General features: G+C 39.4%; 1 protein-coding gene across 1 annotated transcript in view; it reads right to left on the bottom strand.

Moving 5' to 3' along the window:
- Positions 1-13952, bottom strand: part of LOC127574065 (intermembrane lipid transfer protein VPS13B-like) — a 795946-nt gene extending 781994 nt beyond the window's left edge. Inside the window, 3 exon segments of the mRNA XM_052022696.1 lie at positions 7708-7851; positions 11400-11564; positions 13756-13952. Of these exon segments, the coding sequence (XP_051878656.1) occupies positions 7708-7851; positions 11400-11546 (291 nt within the window). The 5' untranslated portion in view covers positions 11547-11564; positions 13756-13952.
- Positions 13953-16471: the final 2519 nt, after the last annotated feature.

Raw genomic sequence — 16471 nt, 5'->3', positions numbered from 1 at the left:
GGATTCCTAGTTCTGACCCTACTCTTATAGCCACTTTGTGTATATGACTACTCCAGTTCAGTTTCTGGACTCCCAAGATATCAATAGTGGAGGATTCAGTGATGGTAATGCTTTGAATGTCAGGGGGTGATAGATGGATTTTCCCCTGTTGGATGTCCTCATTGCCTGGCACTTGTGTGGCGTGAATATTACTCGCCACCTATCCGCCCAGGCCTGGATATTGTCCTGTAGCCTATTCTCCCCAGAATTCCATCAACTCCCACAAGATTCTACCATTTAGTAACACACCTAGGGTAAGTTACAGTGGCCAATTAACCTACCAAGTCTTTGGGATGCAGGAAAAAACTGGACCATTCAGAGGAAACACATGCAACAAAAGAGAGACCATGTAAACTCTACACAGACAGCATTGGAGGTCAGGATTGAGCCAGAATTGCTGCAACTGTAAGGCAAGAGCTTCACTAGTTGCACCACTGTGCAGCTCCTTTGGTACACATCAGTGAAGGGCAGAGTATCTCTCAAAGGTGAAAGATCGAGTAGTGTTGACATTCCAAGAGACCTATGTGTACTTCAACAGAAGTCACCAAAGGCTAACATACAGTTTGTCCAGATGATCAGGAAGACAACAGCATTATATACAACTACCATTTTTAAAGTAATCATAAATTTAACTAGCTTGTCCATTATTTCCCTTTAATCTATTGAAACTCATGCCACTTTTAATTAGTATTGTGTCATTAAGAAAACACTAATATAAGGAACTTGTTAAGAATCTCTGACAATATCTGTTCATTATTTACCAGCACCATTTTCACCATTTGAGGGTTTTTCGTCACACTTAACAATATTTAATTCAATGATGTATTTGGAGAATACTTTATTATACTTTTTAACACTTTTTTTGTTTCTCCTTAAATTCTCTCTTAGGTATTGCATATTTTTTCATATTGTCTCTATCTTAATCGGACTAATATAACCTTTTATTAATTTCTAAGCTCCATTTATCCTTGGAATCTCAATTCACAAGATCCTCTCTCTTGTAATGCCCTATATTTAATTCACATCTTCACAATCTCCATTGTTAAAAGTATCCTATTGTCATTTTGTAGACATTTATGCCAATTCCTATCTTCATCTTATCTTGGAAGTTTAGCACTCATCTCAGAGAGAGAAAATCATTGGAGCATAGGAGGTAATCATTCACCACTGATCACGCACAATATCTTTACAACTTCTGACCTGAACCAATCTGATGGCCTTTTTATTGCACTAAATTTATCCCTTTCTATTTTAACCTAAACTCTTAAAATGAATATTATGCTGACTTTGATATGCATCTATCTGGATATTTCACTTTTTATAAATATATCCAGGAAAACGACATGGAAGATAGTAAGTTCAGGGAAAGATACATAGATAATAAGGAGCAGGTCAGTATTAAGGAGGAGTTAGATGTCATGGGCACATAAGGGTTGATAAGTTCCCAGGGCCAGATAAAATCCATCCCAGTTTGCTATGGGAAGCAAGGGACGAGATAACTGGGGCCCTGATGGAAATTTCTATAACTTTGTTAGCCAGAAGAGGTTCCAGAAGACTGGAGGATAGATAATGTCACCCCTTTAAGAATGGCAGCAGGGAAAGACTAGGTAACTACAAGCTTGTGGGGCTTACATCAGTGGAAAGAAATTATGGGAGAAAATCCTAAAGGGATAGGACTTATGCATATTTGGAAAGGCAGGACTGATCAGGGATCATCAGCATGGCTTTTGCAGGGGAAATCCTGCCTTCCCAATTTGACTGAGTTTTTTGAGGAGGTAACCAAGAAGATTAATGAAAGCAGGGCAGTAAATGGTGCTATATGGATTTATTAAAGGCATTTGACAAGGTCCCACATGGTAGGCTGGTCCAAAGGTTGAGACACATGGAATCCAAGATGACCTCGCTAATTGGATCCAAAATAGCCTTGATGATAGGAGGCAGAGGGTGATTCTGGAAGGATGCTTTTCTGATTGGAAGTCTGTGACCAGTGGTGTACCACAGGGATTGGTACTCGGAAACTTGTCGTTTTTCATAGATATTAATGAATTGACCATGAATATAGAGGTATGATTAATAAGTTTGCGTCTTATTAAATGAAAATTGTGGATAGTGAGGAAAGCCGTCTGAAACTGAAGCAGATATAAATCAGATGGAAAGTTAAGCAGAGCATTGACAGATGGAATTTAGGTGTGAGGTGATGCATTTTGGGAAAACAAGTCAGGGTAGGACATAAAAAGTAAAAGGTACTACGGCAAGGAATGTCACTGAACAGAACGACTTGGGATTGAGGTCATTGTCCAAGGAAAGTAGCAACACAATTAGATAGGGTGGTGAAGAAGGTATGTGGCATGCTTGACTTCATAGGTCAGGGCCCAGAATATAAAAATAGAAATGTTACGTTGTAATTTTACATAATACTGGTTAGACTGCACTTGGAATAGTATGTGCAGTTCTGGTCGCCACACTTTAGAAGAATGTGGTTGCCCTGGACAAAGTGCAGAGGAGATTCACCAGGACGTTAAACCCAACAGTCTGCTGGAGGAACTCAGCAGGTCGAACAGCATCTGTGGAGACAATTGTTGACATTTCAAGTCGAAGCCTTTTGTGCCTCCAGTCCACCAGGATATTGCCTGGACTGCAGGACTTTGGTTATGGGGAGAGATTGGAAAAACTAAATTTGTTTTCCCTTGAGCAAATGAGGCTAAGGGATGACGTGATAGAGGTATATAAAATTATAAAAGGCACATATAGGATAGGTAATCAGAATCTTTTTCCCATGGTAGGGGTATCAAAAACAAGAGGGCATAGGTTTAAGGTGCAAGGAAGGAGTTTTAAAGCAGAACTGAGGAGAAAGATTTTTTTTTACAGAGAGAGCGGTTGATATCTGGAACCTCACTACCAGAGGAGGTGGGGAGTCAGATACATTAAGTAACATTTAGACAGGTTCTTAAACAGGCAAAGTATAGAACGATATGAACCTAATGCTGGAAAATGGATCAGTGTAGATGGGAAAAAAGGTCAGCCAAATTTCGGAAGTCAAATAGGGGTAGGACATATACTGTAAATGATACTGTGGCAAGGAATACTGATGAACAGAGGGATGTGGTAGGCCACAGGGCTTGTTTCTGAGCTGTACAACACTATGACCCAATATCCAGCAATTCCTCCACCTTTCAGTTATATATATTGATTGAGGAAGAAGTGCTGCACACATCATGGTGTTTTATGGTTCTGACATACAATTCTTATAAATGTCACCATTCATACAGCATGCCATAAAGGGAAAATGTTCAACTGCATCATTACAGTCTACAGAAATGTTCTTCAACCTACAAAAGACAAATGTAGTGTATAATGACTCAAAAAAATTTATAATAAACCGCTGAAAAGTAAAACCAGAAATCATCTTTGATTAGCTTAAATTCATCCTGGGGGTGGGGGTGGGTGTGGGCAAATGGGTGGAAAGTTTGAGCTGACACATTCCTTCTGCAAATTTACCCAGGACTTTTTCTTTGTTCCTAACGCATGGCTCTCAATTCCATCCTGAATGCTCCATCATTTTAAGTAATCATGGGTCAGAGGTTCTAAGGTGACTCTGGAGATGTTGTATTTCTTCAAGGAGGCTTTGAGCACATCCACGATCTTTTCTTCTATACATCTGATAATCCCATCCCATGACAGAGCTCAGAATAGTGTTCATGGTAGAGCCTGGTATTGGGCATGTAAAAGACATGGCCTACCCAACACAGTTGACTGTGTGTAACTGGGGCCTTAATACTGGGATGTTGGCCTGAGAGAGGTCCTCCCTACATATACAATCTAAACACATCATTATCTTGTATATGTTTAGTAAATCTCTCTCTCAACCTCCATAGCTACTAAGAGAACTGCAGCTTCTCCACCTCATACCTTTTAGCTATACAGGTCCTCCCCAGGTTACGAATGCCTGACTTCCTACTTAAGTACAGCCTGTAAATACGAACAAGCATTTGGGAGACTAGCAGGATGGATTTGCAGGCTGCAGTGGGGTTACAGATGTCTCCTGCTGTGTAGGAGCTCAGTTTGCGGCAATATCATTGCATCTTGCTGAGAGATCTGAATGATTGAGTTAAACGCTCTGGTTTAACTACACCTTGCCCTTGGTTGGCCTATGTTTTTTATTTAAACATATTCCCAGGTGGCTGCATTTCCGACTGGTGATCTGTTCGGGTTATGAACAGTTCTCAGGAACAGAACCCTATCATAACCTGTGGAACAGCCATAATCCTTTGTTCCTGAATCCATTCCAGTAAGTCTTTCCTGCGACCGTACATCTTTCCTAAAATATAGTAACCAAAATTGTATGCAATAATCGAGTGTGGCCTTTCCAGTGTAACATAAAGGTTCAATCTTTTTTGAGCTACCTTTCTGATGACAGATTAATCCAAAATTCTGTCTGCTTCCTGCTAATAAATAATCTCACGGCAGCACCATAACAACTTGAATCCACATAGAACCTTTAAAATAATAAAGCAACCCAAGGTGCTTCACAGCAGCATTATCAAATGAAATTTGACACCAAGCTGCAAAAAGGAGATAGTAGAGTAGATGGCCAAATGGTCAATCCAAGAAACAGGTTTTAAGAAGTAGCTTAATGGTGGAAAGTAAGTTTTACAGAAAGAGATGTAAACAACAACATATACAGCAACTATGGCATCTGCTAAATAACTACTATTCTCAAATGAATTGCTAACTTCTCACTCAAGCCATCACCTTTATTTGAAGTGCATTTGAAGTATGGCTTTGTGCAGGGCAAGTTGTACCTTACTAACTTGACTGAGTTTTTTTTTTGATGAGGTGACAAGGTGATTGATGAAGGTAGAGCTGTGGATGTTGTCTACATGGATTTTAGTACGCGTTTGACAAGGTCCCTCAGGGGAAGCTCACCAGAAGATTAAGATGCATGAGATCCATGGTGAATTGGCCATTTGGATTCAGAACTGGCTTTTGCGGAGAAGACAAGAGGGTAGTCGTTGATGGGACTTATTCTAGCTGGAGGTCTGTGACTAATGGTGTTCCTCAGGGATCCATACTGGGATCTCTGTTGTTAGTGTTGTATATAAATGACCTGGATGAAAATGTATATGTGTGGGTTAGTAAGTTTGCAGATGATACAAAGATTGGTGGTGGTGTGGATAGCGTAGAAGACTGGCAAAGGATACAGCGAGATATAGATCAGTTGCAGATATGGGCAGGGAAATGGCCAAATGTGAAGTGTTGCACCTTGGGAGATTAAATGTAAAGAGACAGTACACTGTTACTGGCAGAAGGATCTTGGGGGACCAAGGTTATAGCTCCCTGAAAGTAGCTACACAGGTTGATAGGCGATAAAGAAGGCATATGGCATGTTTGCCTTCATTAGTCAAAGCAGTGATTTCAAGAGTCAGGAAGTTATGCTACAGCTTTATAAAACTTTAGTTAGGCCACATCGGGAGAATTGCATTCAGTTCTGGTCACCCCATCGTAGGAAGATGTCAGGCTTTGGAGAGGGTGCAGAAGAGGTTACCAAGATGCTGCCTGGATTAGAGGGCATGTGCCATGAGGATAAGTTTGGACAAACTTGGATTGTTTCTCTCTGGAGCAGCAGAGGCTGAGGGGAGATCTGACAGAGGTTTATAAGATTATGAGAGGCATAGATAGAGGAGACAGCCAGTGTCTTTTCCCCAGGGTTGAAATGTCTAATACCAGAGAGCATGCATTTAAGGTGATATGGGGTAAATTCAAGGGAGATGTGAGGGAAATTTTTTTTCCTCTCAGAGAGTGGTGGGTGCCTGGAATGTGCTGCCTGGGGCGGTGGTGGAGGCAAATACGATAGAGGCATTCAAGAAGCTTTTGGATAGGCACATGAATGTGAGGGGAATGGTAGGGTATGGATATTGTGTAGGCAGAAGGGATTAGTTAAATTGGGCATTTTATTACTAATGTAATTGGTTCGGCACAACATTGTGGGCCGAAGGGCCTGTTCCTGTGCTGCACTGTTCTATGTTCTATGCATTCTAATCCATTTCATGATCCTGCCTTTAGTCATCATCCTTCCCAAAGGAAGTAAATGTGGGGATCATCTTCCCTCCAGCTGCTGATATTACCTGTTGCAGCACATTCCTCATCATCTTCCCCTGACCTACTGTAGGTATAACCACCATTCCCAACATCTGTTACAGGCTTTCGCTCAGCAGCTGACTAACTCTGGCATTGATAAAAGATCGTCAACCTAAAACAATAATTTCTTTCTTCAGAGATGCCGCCTGAGCTGCTGAGTATTTATTTCTAGCATTTTCAGTTTTTATTACCATCTACCACTAGCTCTCCTAAAACCTCTCTCGCTTCATGGAGTCTGCAGCCCCAGTTGCTGACATATCATCTCAAGTAATTCTGTTAGAAAGTCTGGCATGCAAGTATCTATCTGCATTCATTTCTTTTCTTCAAAACTGATGAGTGATCACGCATAGTATGACGATCACTACTACAAAACTATTGAAGCTTGGTAACCTTTTCAAAGGCACGTTTTAATTCATCTTGGATCCTACTCAATGTAACTGCACTGTGTAATGAATTGACCTGCACGATCGGCATGCAAGACAAATTTTTCACTGTACCTCGGTACAAGTGACAATAGTAAACCAATACCTTATTTCTCCAGTTGTTCCAATTCCTAATTACAACAGTATTTTCCCCCAGGCTGTCAGGCTCCTGAATACCCTGGAGGCAGCTTCAGACAAATGCAGTGTCAAAAGCCCTGGTTTGCACAACGGCATACAAGAACTTTGGCTGCTGCTGAACATGTTTGTACATTTAGTGCAATACACTGAGTTCTGTATTTTCTTTGTCCAACTCGGTTTTGCACTAACCCTGCACTAATTTTGTATTCGGTATATACCATTTTTTGCACTATTTGTACTTGCGACATTTTTTTCTCTACGTTTATTATACGTCCTCTGTTCTATGTATGTCCTCTGTCGTGAGAGTCTGGGGGAAACGACATTTCGTTCCTCCACATGTTTTACAGCATATGGGCGAATGACGATGAAGTATAACTTGAACTTCCTACTCTACTTAGATTTTAAATAATGATATCTAAAGAAACGAAGAATGTCCATGCTATTCAGCAGTTATTCCATACAATTCAATGTATTTAAACTCCAATTAAATCTTCCTGACAAGCAAAATTCCAGAATATCAATTTAATCTTAAACACACAATTATATTGACTGATTCCCTCATACTCTGATCCCATTATCACGGGATAATAATCATCAAGTGAGAAGTCCATCTGCAGATATATCTATTTTCAACTTCATTCAAAACAAAATACTTTTTCTAACATTGTTGCAATGTTGATCTACTTTATTTCCACATATTTCAATAAAATCCAAACTCTCCTCATTCATAACATCTTGTCAGTAGAAAATCAAAAACAATATTAGCTTACATTAAACTACTTTATGCCTAGTAATTTGACTATATTCCATAGCCAATATTTCAATAAATTTCATTGTTCCTCTTGTACATCAATGCTTTGAAACCAGCATTTAAGAATTTTATTTTCACTAAGTAATTCGGGAGTTAAAGGAAATATTACACATTTTGATAATAGTTAACAATGAACATAAATAACCAATGCTAACTTACATGTGCATCATCTTTTAGCTTTAAAATACATTCCATAGTATTTATGGTGATGACAACAGGCTCGGAACCCAACTTTGTCCATGGCACATGTATCCTTAACTCATGAATTTGTCCACTCAAAAAGGTGAATGGCAACTTCAACTCCTGAAAAAGCAACACAATTGAAATTAAATGTTTTGTTCACTGAAAAACAACTTATACAATACAATGATCCAGCTTTTTTATTAGCAAGTTACTGGGGTAAAACAACTTCAAACAAAAATTATTAGACATTTGCTATAATGTGGCAAAGTGTAACGAAGCAGGAAATATAAATTAGATAGGTACCACATTAGAATAGAAATTAGCCAGGCAAAATGCCTTGCCTACACAGTATTTGTGAAGGTACATTCACTAATTTATCAGAAAAGCTATAGTTTCTTCAAGGCATAATTCAGATGATAATTGAATTGAACCACGTTTAAGCAAATAAGTTTATGAATAAAATTATGTATATGTGCTCATTTAAAACTTTTTAAAATGTGTTCACTTTATACAGCCTTCCACATATTACACCAGATATCCATAGTTATGTCTAGTCTTAAGTACACATCCAAGATCCTCTCTTTCCTGAGGCAGTAATACTTAGAGAGTTGCTGAATTAAAGACTGACTGTTAAGTAACAAATTGATTGTGAAAATGAATATTAGGAATGAAAAAGTATTCTAATCAACTGGCAAGTAGCAAGGAGTAATGAATTATTTGCAGAAATTCAACAAATTGCTCAACTTAATTTTGTATGCTACAAATCCCAACTGGCAATATAGCAGGAACCAAGTAGTTACTGAAATAATTTTGTGGCATTAATGTCAAGCAGAATCCTGAGTATTTCTAACTCATAGAAAAAACACAAGCAAATGAAAATGAAGTGTAATAGTTACTGAGATTTCTTGTAACATTGCAAAATCCTGAAGAGCATCTTTTCAAATATTTACCATTCATCTGTGTAGATGATGTTTAAATGTCAACTAATAGTTTTAAAAAATTATCAATTTGAATTTTCTTTCTGATGGCTGCAGTATATTTTGGCTCAATCACTTCAAATGAAGTTCCTGACCAATTCCACATGACCATTTTGATATGCCCAGGATCATTCCCAACCAGTCACATTCCCTGTACCATCACCATTTATGACTGCCTGCCAGGACAATTTCTCCCTAGTCATTCACCGGTGGGTAGCTCTTAGTATCTGTCAACAACAGAGCTGATGAAAAATCAGGAGTAAAGGAGTTTGAAGGCGATACTCAAAACAAGTATGAAGCTTGGAAATAACTCAAGGCAGAGAATGAACTGGTCAGGATAGTATCTTAACTTCTCCCTGGTGCTTATTGAACTTTCCTCCGCAACCAACAAACCAAGAACAAAGGAAATGTAGAGGGAACAGAAGGGAACTATAATTACTGAGAGACCTGATGGAACTCCAATAATCCACTATCCCATTGTTCAGGAATCCAGATGGTTCAGCACCTGGCTCACTAAGTGCTGATTCAGATCAGATCAGATATCTTTATTAGTCACATGTCCATCGAAACACTTTGCGTAGAGTGTTGTGGGGGAATGTGGGAGGAAATCAGAGCAGCCGGAGGAAACCCACGCAGACACGGGGAGAACGTACAAACTCCTTACAAACAACGGCGGGAATTGAACCCGGGTCGCTGACGCTACAATAGCGTTATGCTAACTGCTACACTGCCGTGCCTGCCCATGCTCCCTTCAACACAACCGAGCCCTGGTTCAAACACTTGCTTTATCACACCGGGGTTCCAGTTCCAACACTCTCTTCAACACAAGAGGGCCCCAGTTCCCATGCTCCCTTTGGCACACAAGAGCCCTGGTTCCCATGCTCCCTTTAAACATTCCAGGTTCACTAGAAAACTTATTATACTGTTGTGTAACATCTAAAAAATGTGAAATAAAGGTGTGTTAACTATTAATAAGGAATAACATCCAATAGCCAGAAAAATTTGCCAGTCTGGCACCAAAGTCTCATGCATGCTGGATGAACCAAGTTTTCAGAATCAAGATTATTATCACTGACTTAGATGATGTGAAATTTGTTGGTTTGCAGAAGCAATACAGTGCAAAGACATGAATTTACTATAAATTACAAAAATAAATAAATCAATCAGAAACAAAGGAATAACGAGGTCATGTTAATGGATCATTCAGAAATCTGATGGTGGAGGGAAAGAAGCTGTTTCTGAATCATTGAGTGTGTGTCTTCAGGCTGTTGTACCTCCTCCCCGATAGCAGTAACGAGAAGAGGGCATGCCCTGGATGGTGAGGGTCCTTAGTGATGGATGCCGCCTTCTTGAGGTGCTGCCTCTTGAAGATTTACTGTACAATGTGGGAGAGGAAAGGAGAGAAGAGAAAGCCAAAAGGAGAGATCAGTGTGCAGAAGTGGGGAGAAATAAAGAAAGACGCTGAAGGTGCGTAATGTGGGAGGGAAAGTAAGCAACCAAAACAATGGATTGGGAAGCAGAAAGTTAAAAGAAAGGTACTCTGGAAATTCCAACACTACTTGAATATTTTTTCTAATATCTCCCATATACATTACTAAGAAGTGGTACTGTGAATAAAGGCACCCTAAAAAGTAATTTCTTGAAGTTTGTTCTCGATCCACCCAAGGAAATATATGTGAATTAGGACCACAAGTTTGAATGCAATCTCAAAGTTAGACTTGAAATTTATCACCTGTATCATAATTATGTGATCTGATGAATGGACTGAAGATGTACAATTTGGGGAATCATTTTGCAGTCTGCAACGTTAATGCTTCTATTGCAACATGTGTTCAATTTTTGAGAGTGGTACACAGAATCAAAAGGAGCACACAGGTTGAGAAAAAAAGGGAACAGTGACAAAGGCTGATAAATTAATCAAAGTGGTATCCATGATCTTGATGGACATTATTGTGAGCAGGACGTTAGCCAAACTGGTAGATGGAAAATACATTTTAAGTTATGGTTACAATAGCAATTACAATGTGTATCAAATGCAAATAAAGTAAAACAAAGATCAGAAATGATAAATAAACCAGATTAATAATGTTTATTATTCTGAAACTGACATACCTGCATTTACCATTTGTTCCTCAAAAAATGGAGAATTGTTTTAACAGTAAACTTATCCTTGGAAGAATTATTTAACTCCATTGTTTAAAATACCTCATATTATATTGCCTTTCAGTTACAAATTTCATAAAATGTATAATTTCCCTCTCACCCTTAAAGCCAGGAGCTATCATTCCAAAACTCAATCAGTACATATCCAAAAGACAAGAACAGTGCCGTACTTTTCTATTAAAACCTTCCGATAACAAATTGAAAATGGAAAACTCTACTTCAAATTGCTATGTTTAACTAACTAAACTGCAGTCTAATTTCCCTCCACTCGGGAAATTGAAAGTGGTGGAAGTCACCAAAGCTCAACCAGCCATAAATTGGCATGAAATAAACTTTATTTTATTGTGGAGATAATTTTCAAGTATATTCATAGACCTAAAAATAATAGAAAACCAAAGGCTCCAACCATCACTGATTAGCCATTCTAACATGTTCAATCTGAAATCTACTGCGCTGTTAACTTATTAACCTATTAACTTTAAACAGCAGTGATAGTCATTCAAGTTGCAAGTGAAATCAAGTCTGTACCTGTTCCAGCACATCAAGTTTCAATTCCAGTTTACTAAGCACCACATCACCTCCCCATAATGACAACTGAAGATCAGATGGCTTCAGATTCTTGATGTAACGATTCACATAGCTCATCAAGATCGGAGTCACGTAAGACTCCAACATTCTGGAAATCTTCTGCTGCTGTGAATAATACAAAAAGAAAAGAGTATCCATCACTACATAAGAAATATACAGTTATTTCCAATTTCAACTGAGTTCAAGTGACATTTGAAAATAATTTGAGATCCAGTTGCACGCTTCCCTGGCCTCTACGTTTTATGCCACCACTCAAGTTCTTTCAGTTGGCAAGAGGTCTAAATAATTGTTGTGAATTACCCAAGTCTGCAAGACTATACAGCATGACTTTTCATGTACTTTATACATATGTCTGTAGATTGACAACTGTTTTTGTTGTTTTATACAGATGGATAGATTTGTTGCTTTTTAAAATAGGACACTGAACAATTTTTTATTAGAAGTGCATTTTCTTGTGAGTTACAAATCATTTCAAAGTTATGACTTCCAACTCAATGTACTGCTTATGCAGCTATTGAAATCATGGGTTATCATGTCTGGAACATAATTTTGACATCTACTCCACACAATATGCACCTTCCTGGTTACAAAAGAATTTTTGAGCTGATCTAATCAAGCCACCAAACATTTATTGCCTATCATTACACTGTTATTCTACCATATGCCCTAGTAAGGCTATGCATTTAAGTGATAGTGTGAATTAATTATCATTCACTGACAAATAGTGAACAATGAATTGTGAACTAGGGAAAGAGTGAAGTGAAGAACAGGTCTAAGTCTTATGGAAGTGTGGGATAATTCTGCAAAAGCTCCTATTCACTGAAGAATCAAGGCCAAATAGTAAATATTCTTTAATATCACACAGAGACAGGCACTTTGGTTCATTCTGTGCATGCCGACCATAAGGAACCCATCTACGTACTGTTAGAATCTAATATTTGACATTTACTTGATTCAATTGCGTTCAACTGTTGGACAGCTACTCCAAAGACCAAAAGATGTTAAGTTTGATTATAAGCCTGATATGCATTATCCATGGCAGGTGGCAAACATGATTCTGCTGTCGTTGGACTGGAATGCAAATTCACTGAGCCTGGTCACGAAACAAATAGCCAAAAGTACTCCAAATCAACTGTTATCAGCCTTTTATGGACATCAAGTGAGGTGAGCAAGGGTGTAATACACCTCATCCCAGACCCTCATCCCAGATACATTGCCTGTCTGCAATCAACATCCTTCATGAATAATAAAATTTCAGTAGCGATACGATAGTGTAACAGCTTGCTCTGAACTGATGTGACATGCTGGAACTTTCTGGAAGTTCAGAAAACACAATTGCTCTGAGAAGGCAGTATAATTCAATTTAGTTAAAGAGCTCATCAAGAAATTGGTCTCCATTTAAAAGTAATTTGATAAAGGGTAATAAAGCAAGCCACCTGCTCTTTTAGCAATGGTGGTGATGTTGGTAGCATGTTTGAGTAGAGGGGGATGGGTAAATAAAAACCTAATTTGATCACGTGTATAATACTAAAGGCACAGCAAGCCGACATTTGCAGAAGTACCAAGCAACTATAATTTGCCCTTTGATATACAATATCCCTATGTCCTCGCTCAGTCAAGAATAACAGCAGCTTCCTTGGAATGACTCTTAAAACAATGTGAAAGCACCATCTGACAACAGCATTGGACACTAGTTCCTCCGCATTTTCCGCTTCCGATATTTGGTTATTTATTACTTTTAAATAGCAAAAATAAATCGAACTTTTATTTTAATTTACTAGCGTGCTTGGTGCCCCATCCGGTAGCATTTGCATATACATAGGCAACAACGCTACGTTCAAGATTCCTCAAGCAAGAAGGCAACAGGTAGAGGCATCTGGAAAGCAAACGTAACCAGGACCCAGCTTCTCTCACAGAGCCAGATATGAACCAAGGAAGTTAAAATCAGCATTTTTAAAAAATCAGGAGAGTATTTTGACTTTAACTGGGGCTGGGATTGACAGCAAAACACATGCGTCGGTCTCGCTGAACTGCGGCCAATCCTACACATCTGTCAAACTATCCATACATCGAAGTTACATAAAACGTGAGATTATTATCCCACAATATGAAGTGCCACGTAGAGAAGGAATCAATTTAACAAGTTAAGTTGTTTCAGGTACATTGTAAAACAACAAAAAAACAAAGCGCAGAGGTATGCGTCATCCCTTAACCGGACACTGGGTCAAACCAGGTCTCCCTGGGGTTAAGGAGCAGAGTAAACAAGGCCTCAGAAAACTCCCCTCAAGAGACGCACCTCTGCCCGAGATCACAGGAGCGCGGCCTGTCATCGGGAGCCGCCAGGCCACCAGCGGCCGGCTACAGTGAGCGCCTAGTTCCGATCACACGTTGAAACGCCGCTTCCTCCAACATCCTCCTCCTCCTCCTGTCACTAACGCTACCCGCGGGAGGACCAACGCCGCTCTCCTCCAGTATCCCGAAGCGCAACGCTGCTGCGCCTGCGCACTCCTCCGCATCGGCCGGCCCGAGGGAGGGAGGTCGTCCCTCCACCCTCCCGCCGAAAACGAAAGCGCGTCATTTCCGGCAGGCTGTCCCGCCCGCTGAAGGCGGGACGAGGGTGGCGCATGCGCGGTGTACTCCGGGAGGACATGGCGGGAATTGGAGCGACCGTCGAGCGCGAACGATCAGTTAAACGAACGTTGTAATGGTGGCGGTTCTCCTTCTTCCTCAGTGTCGTTCGAACTGGAGCTTGGGGCTTCTTCAGCCACTGCCACCCAGGCCACGGCCGTTCCCCTCTGATAGGACCTTCCATTGACCCGGGGTTGAGGTAACTCCCCTCTCGTCCATTCCCCCATTAAACTCGTGTTCCTCTCTCTACAGACGCTGCTTGACCTGTTGAGTCTTTGCAGCAATTTCTGGTTTTATTTCAGCTTTCCAGCATTTGAGTTTTGTTGCTGGGTGACCTGCGAGTCACAGCTGGGTTTTTTAACCGCAGGCATATCGCTCTCGTACGTTCACCTAGAAAGGTGTAAGGACCTTCTTCAAACGCACACTTAGTTTTTTTTAAAAAAGACAGTCATTACTGTTGAAAGTAGCTTTTTCACTTCAGCTCATTTACAAACCAGAAACTGCTAGGAGCTTAAAGCGATGTTGGGCGTGTAGAGGTTCCTTCAGCAAAGAAAATGTTATTAACATTTCGATCTTTAGCACTACTGTAAAGGAAGAGGACTTGTCGCAAAGTTCAATCCTACAAACTTCACTTGCAACTTTTTATGCAAAGTTGCACTTTTAGCTTATTTTGAAATATTGTAAATTAATTTAAGGTTTTATTTCACTGCAAAGCTGAATGCTATATTAAATTTTAATTTTATTTGGAAGTTATATAATTGAGAAAGTATGTAAAGTTGTAACTAGATTTGATTATAGTTGGCATGGTATTTTTTTTTAATTAGGTAGAATCATGGAAATACTTAAATGATTGTGTGCAACATCTATCCATTTAGTTTTCACAAACATAATGTTGTCTTAATTCTCACATCTTTAAAAAGGTACTTAAATTTTTTGAAGGGACTAATTCTCTTTCAAGCTATACACAAAATGTATGAACTACTGAAATTGATAGAACATTATGGATGTGCAGTTGAAGTTCTACAGTATATCCAAGGCACTCACTGTTTTTAATGAGTAAGAAATGAAATTTATCACTGAAAGAAATACATAAATGGGAAAACTAAGGATTAATAAAAGCAAACATCAAGAACCAGTATTGAAGGATCAAGGAAGATTCTTGGAGAGTGTGTTTCAATGATGGGTACAAAGCTGGCAGAATGGTTCATCTGAATAAATTTGATTCCAAATGACATGAAAAGTGGCATCAATCAAATGCAGGCAAGTAAGCTTCTTGCTGTTTGGTACATACTGCCTGCCCTCTGCTAATGAATCAGTTCTCCACATTGAGCCACTAATTAGAAACAGAAATAAGGACCTAAAATGGGCATGGATTGGGAGCTACATAAAGAGTAGATTGGTCACACCACTGGCTGACCATCAAAGGATACAGCTTCCAGACTGGGCCTGTGATAGTAGTGAGATAACCAACAGAAGGGAAAAGATTTACTTGACCAGTCTAGCTTTTACAAATGTGTGATAGTGGCATGAGTGACCACTACACACACCTTATGCAGGCAAAGTCCTGTCTTCACACAGAGCACATCTGTCTTATTTGCTAAAATGGGTTGATTCACAGCAAGTCCAGCAGCTCAAAATTAAGCATCTGTAAAGGGCTGTTAGCAGTAGAATTGTATTCCACCACAGTCTTTTATTTCGTGACTTGACACATTCCTTACTATTACCATAGAGCCAGGGGATTAATATAGGTATACTGTTAAATGTAGAAGAACGTGCTCAGAGTAAAAACAAAGCATATTTCCAATCACATGCCAACCTGGTGAATCTAGAAACACAAGACTACATGCAAATCAAACACCAAAGGTAACATGAAATAAAAATCAAAACAAAATTGCATACGCTGGAATATCAACCTGAAATATCAAAGGTAACTTGCTGCTAACAGGCAATCCCTTCCAGCAAATCAGATCAAAGCTTTGTTCCATGACTTTCCCACCTTGAATAATCAAGTGAAGTATTTGTAACCGGGCTCAACTAGAAGTGATGAGTGGTGATTCATCTTGGGTGTCTCATGGGATCCCAGCCATCATAAAGGAATCCAATTTGACTCAATGCACATCATATCAAGGAACAACTGAATGCATAAGATACAGCAAATGCATGAGCCGCAACAACAGTCGACCGGAGTTCTGCATCCTTGCTCTAAATGCAAATAAAAAGCTAAACTGTGGAGACAAGCAGATGATAGGATGGCTGCTCATTGTAGGAAAGTGATTAGAATGAGTGGTAACTATAGTGCCTCTACTATAATAACAAATATAGATAGAGTAGCACAGTTCTAAAGGGCACGTTGGAACATATGGACCTTGATGTTTCATTGAAAA

This window comes from Pristis pectinata, chromosome 9, assembly GCF_009764475.1.
Source record: "Pristis pectinata isolate sPriPec2 chromosome 9, sPriPec2.1.pri, whole genome shotgun sequence".
NCBI lineage: Eukaryota > Metazoa > Chordata > Chondrichthyes > Rhinopristiformes > Pristidae > Pristis > Pristis pectinata.
Note: the sequence above shows the minus strand (reverse complement) of the source record. Positions and strands in the feature narration are given on the sequence as shown.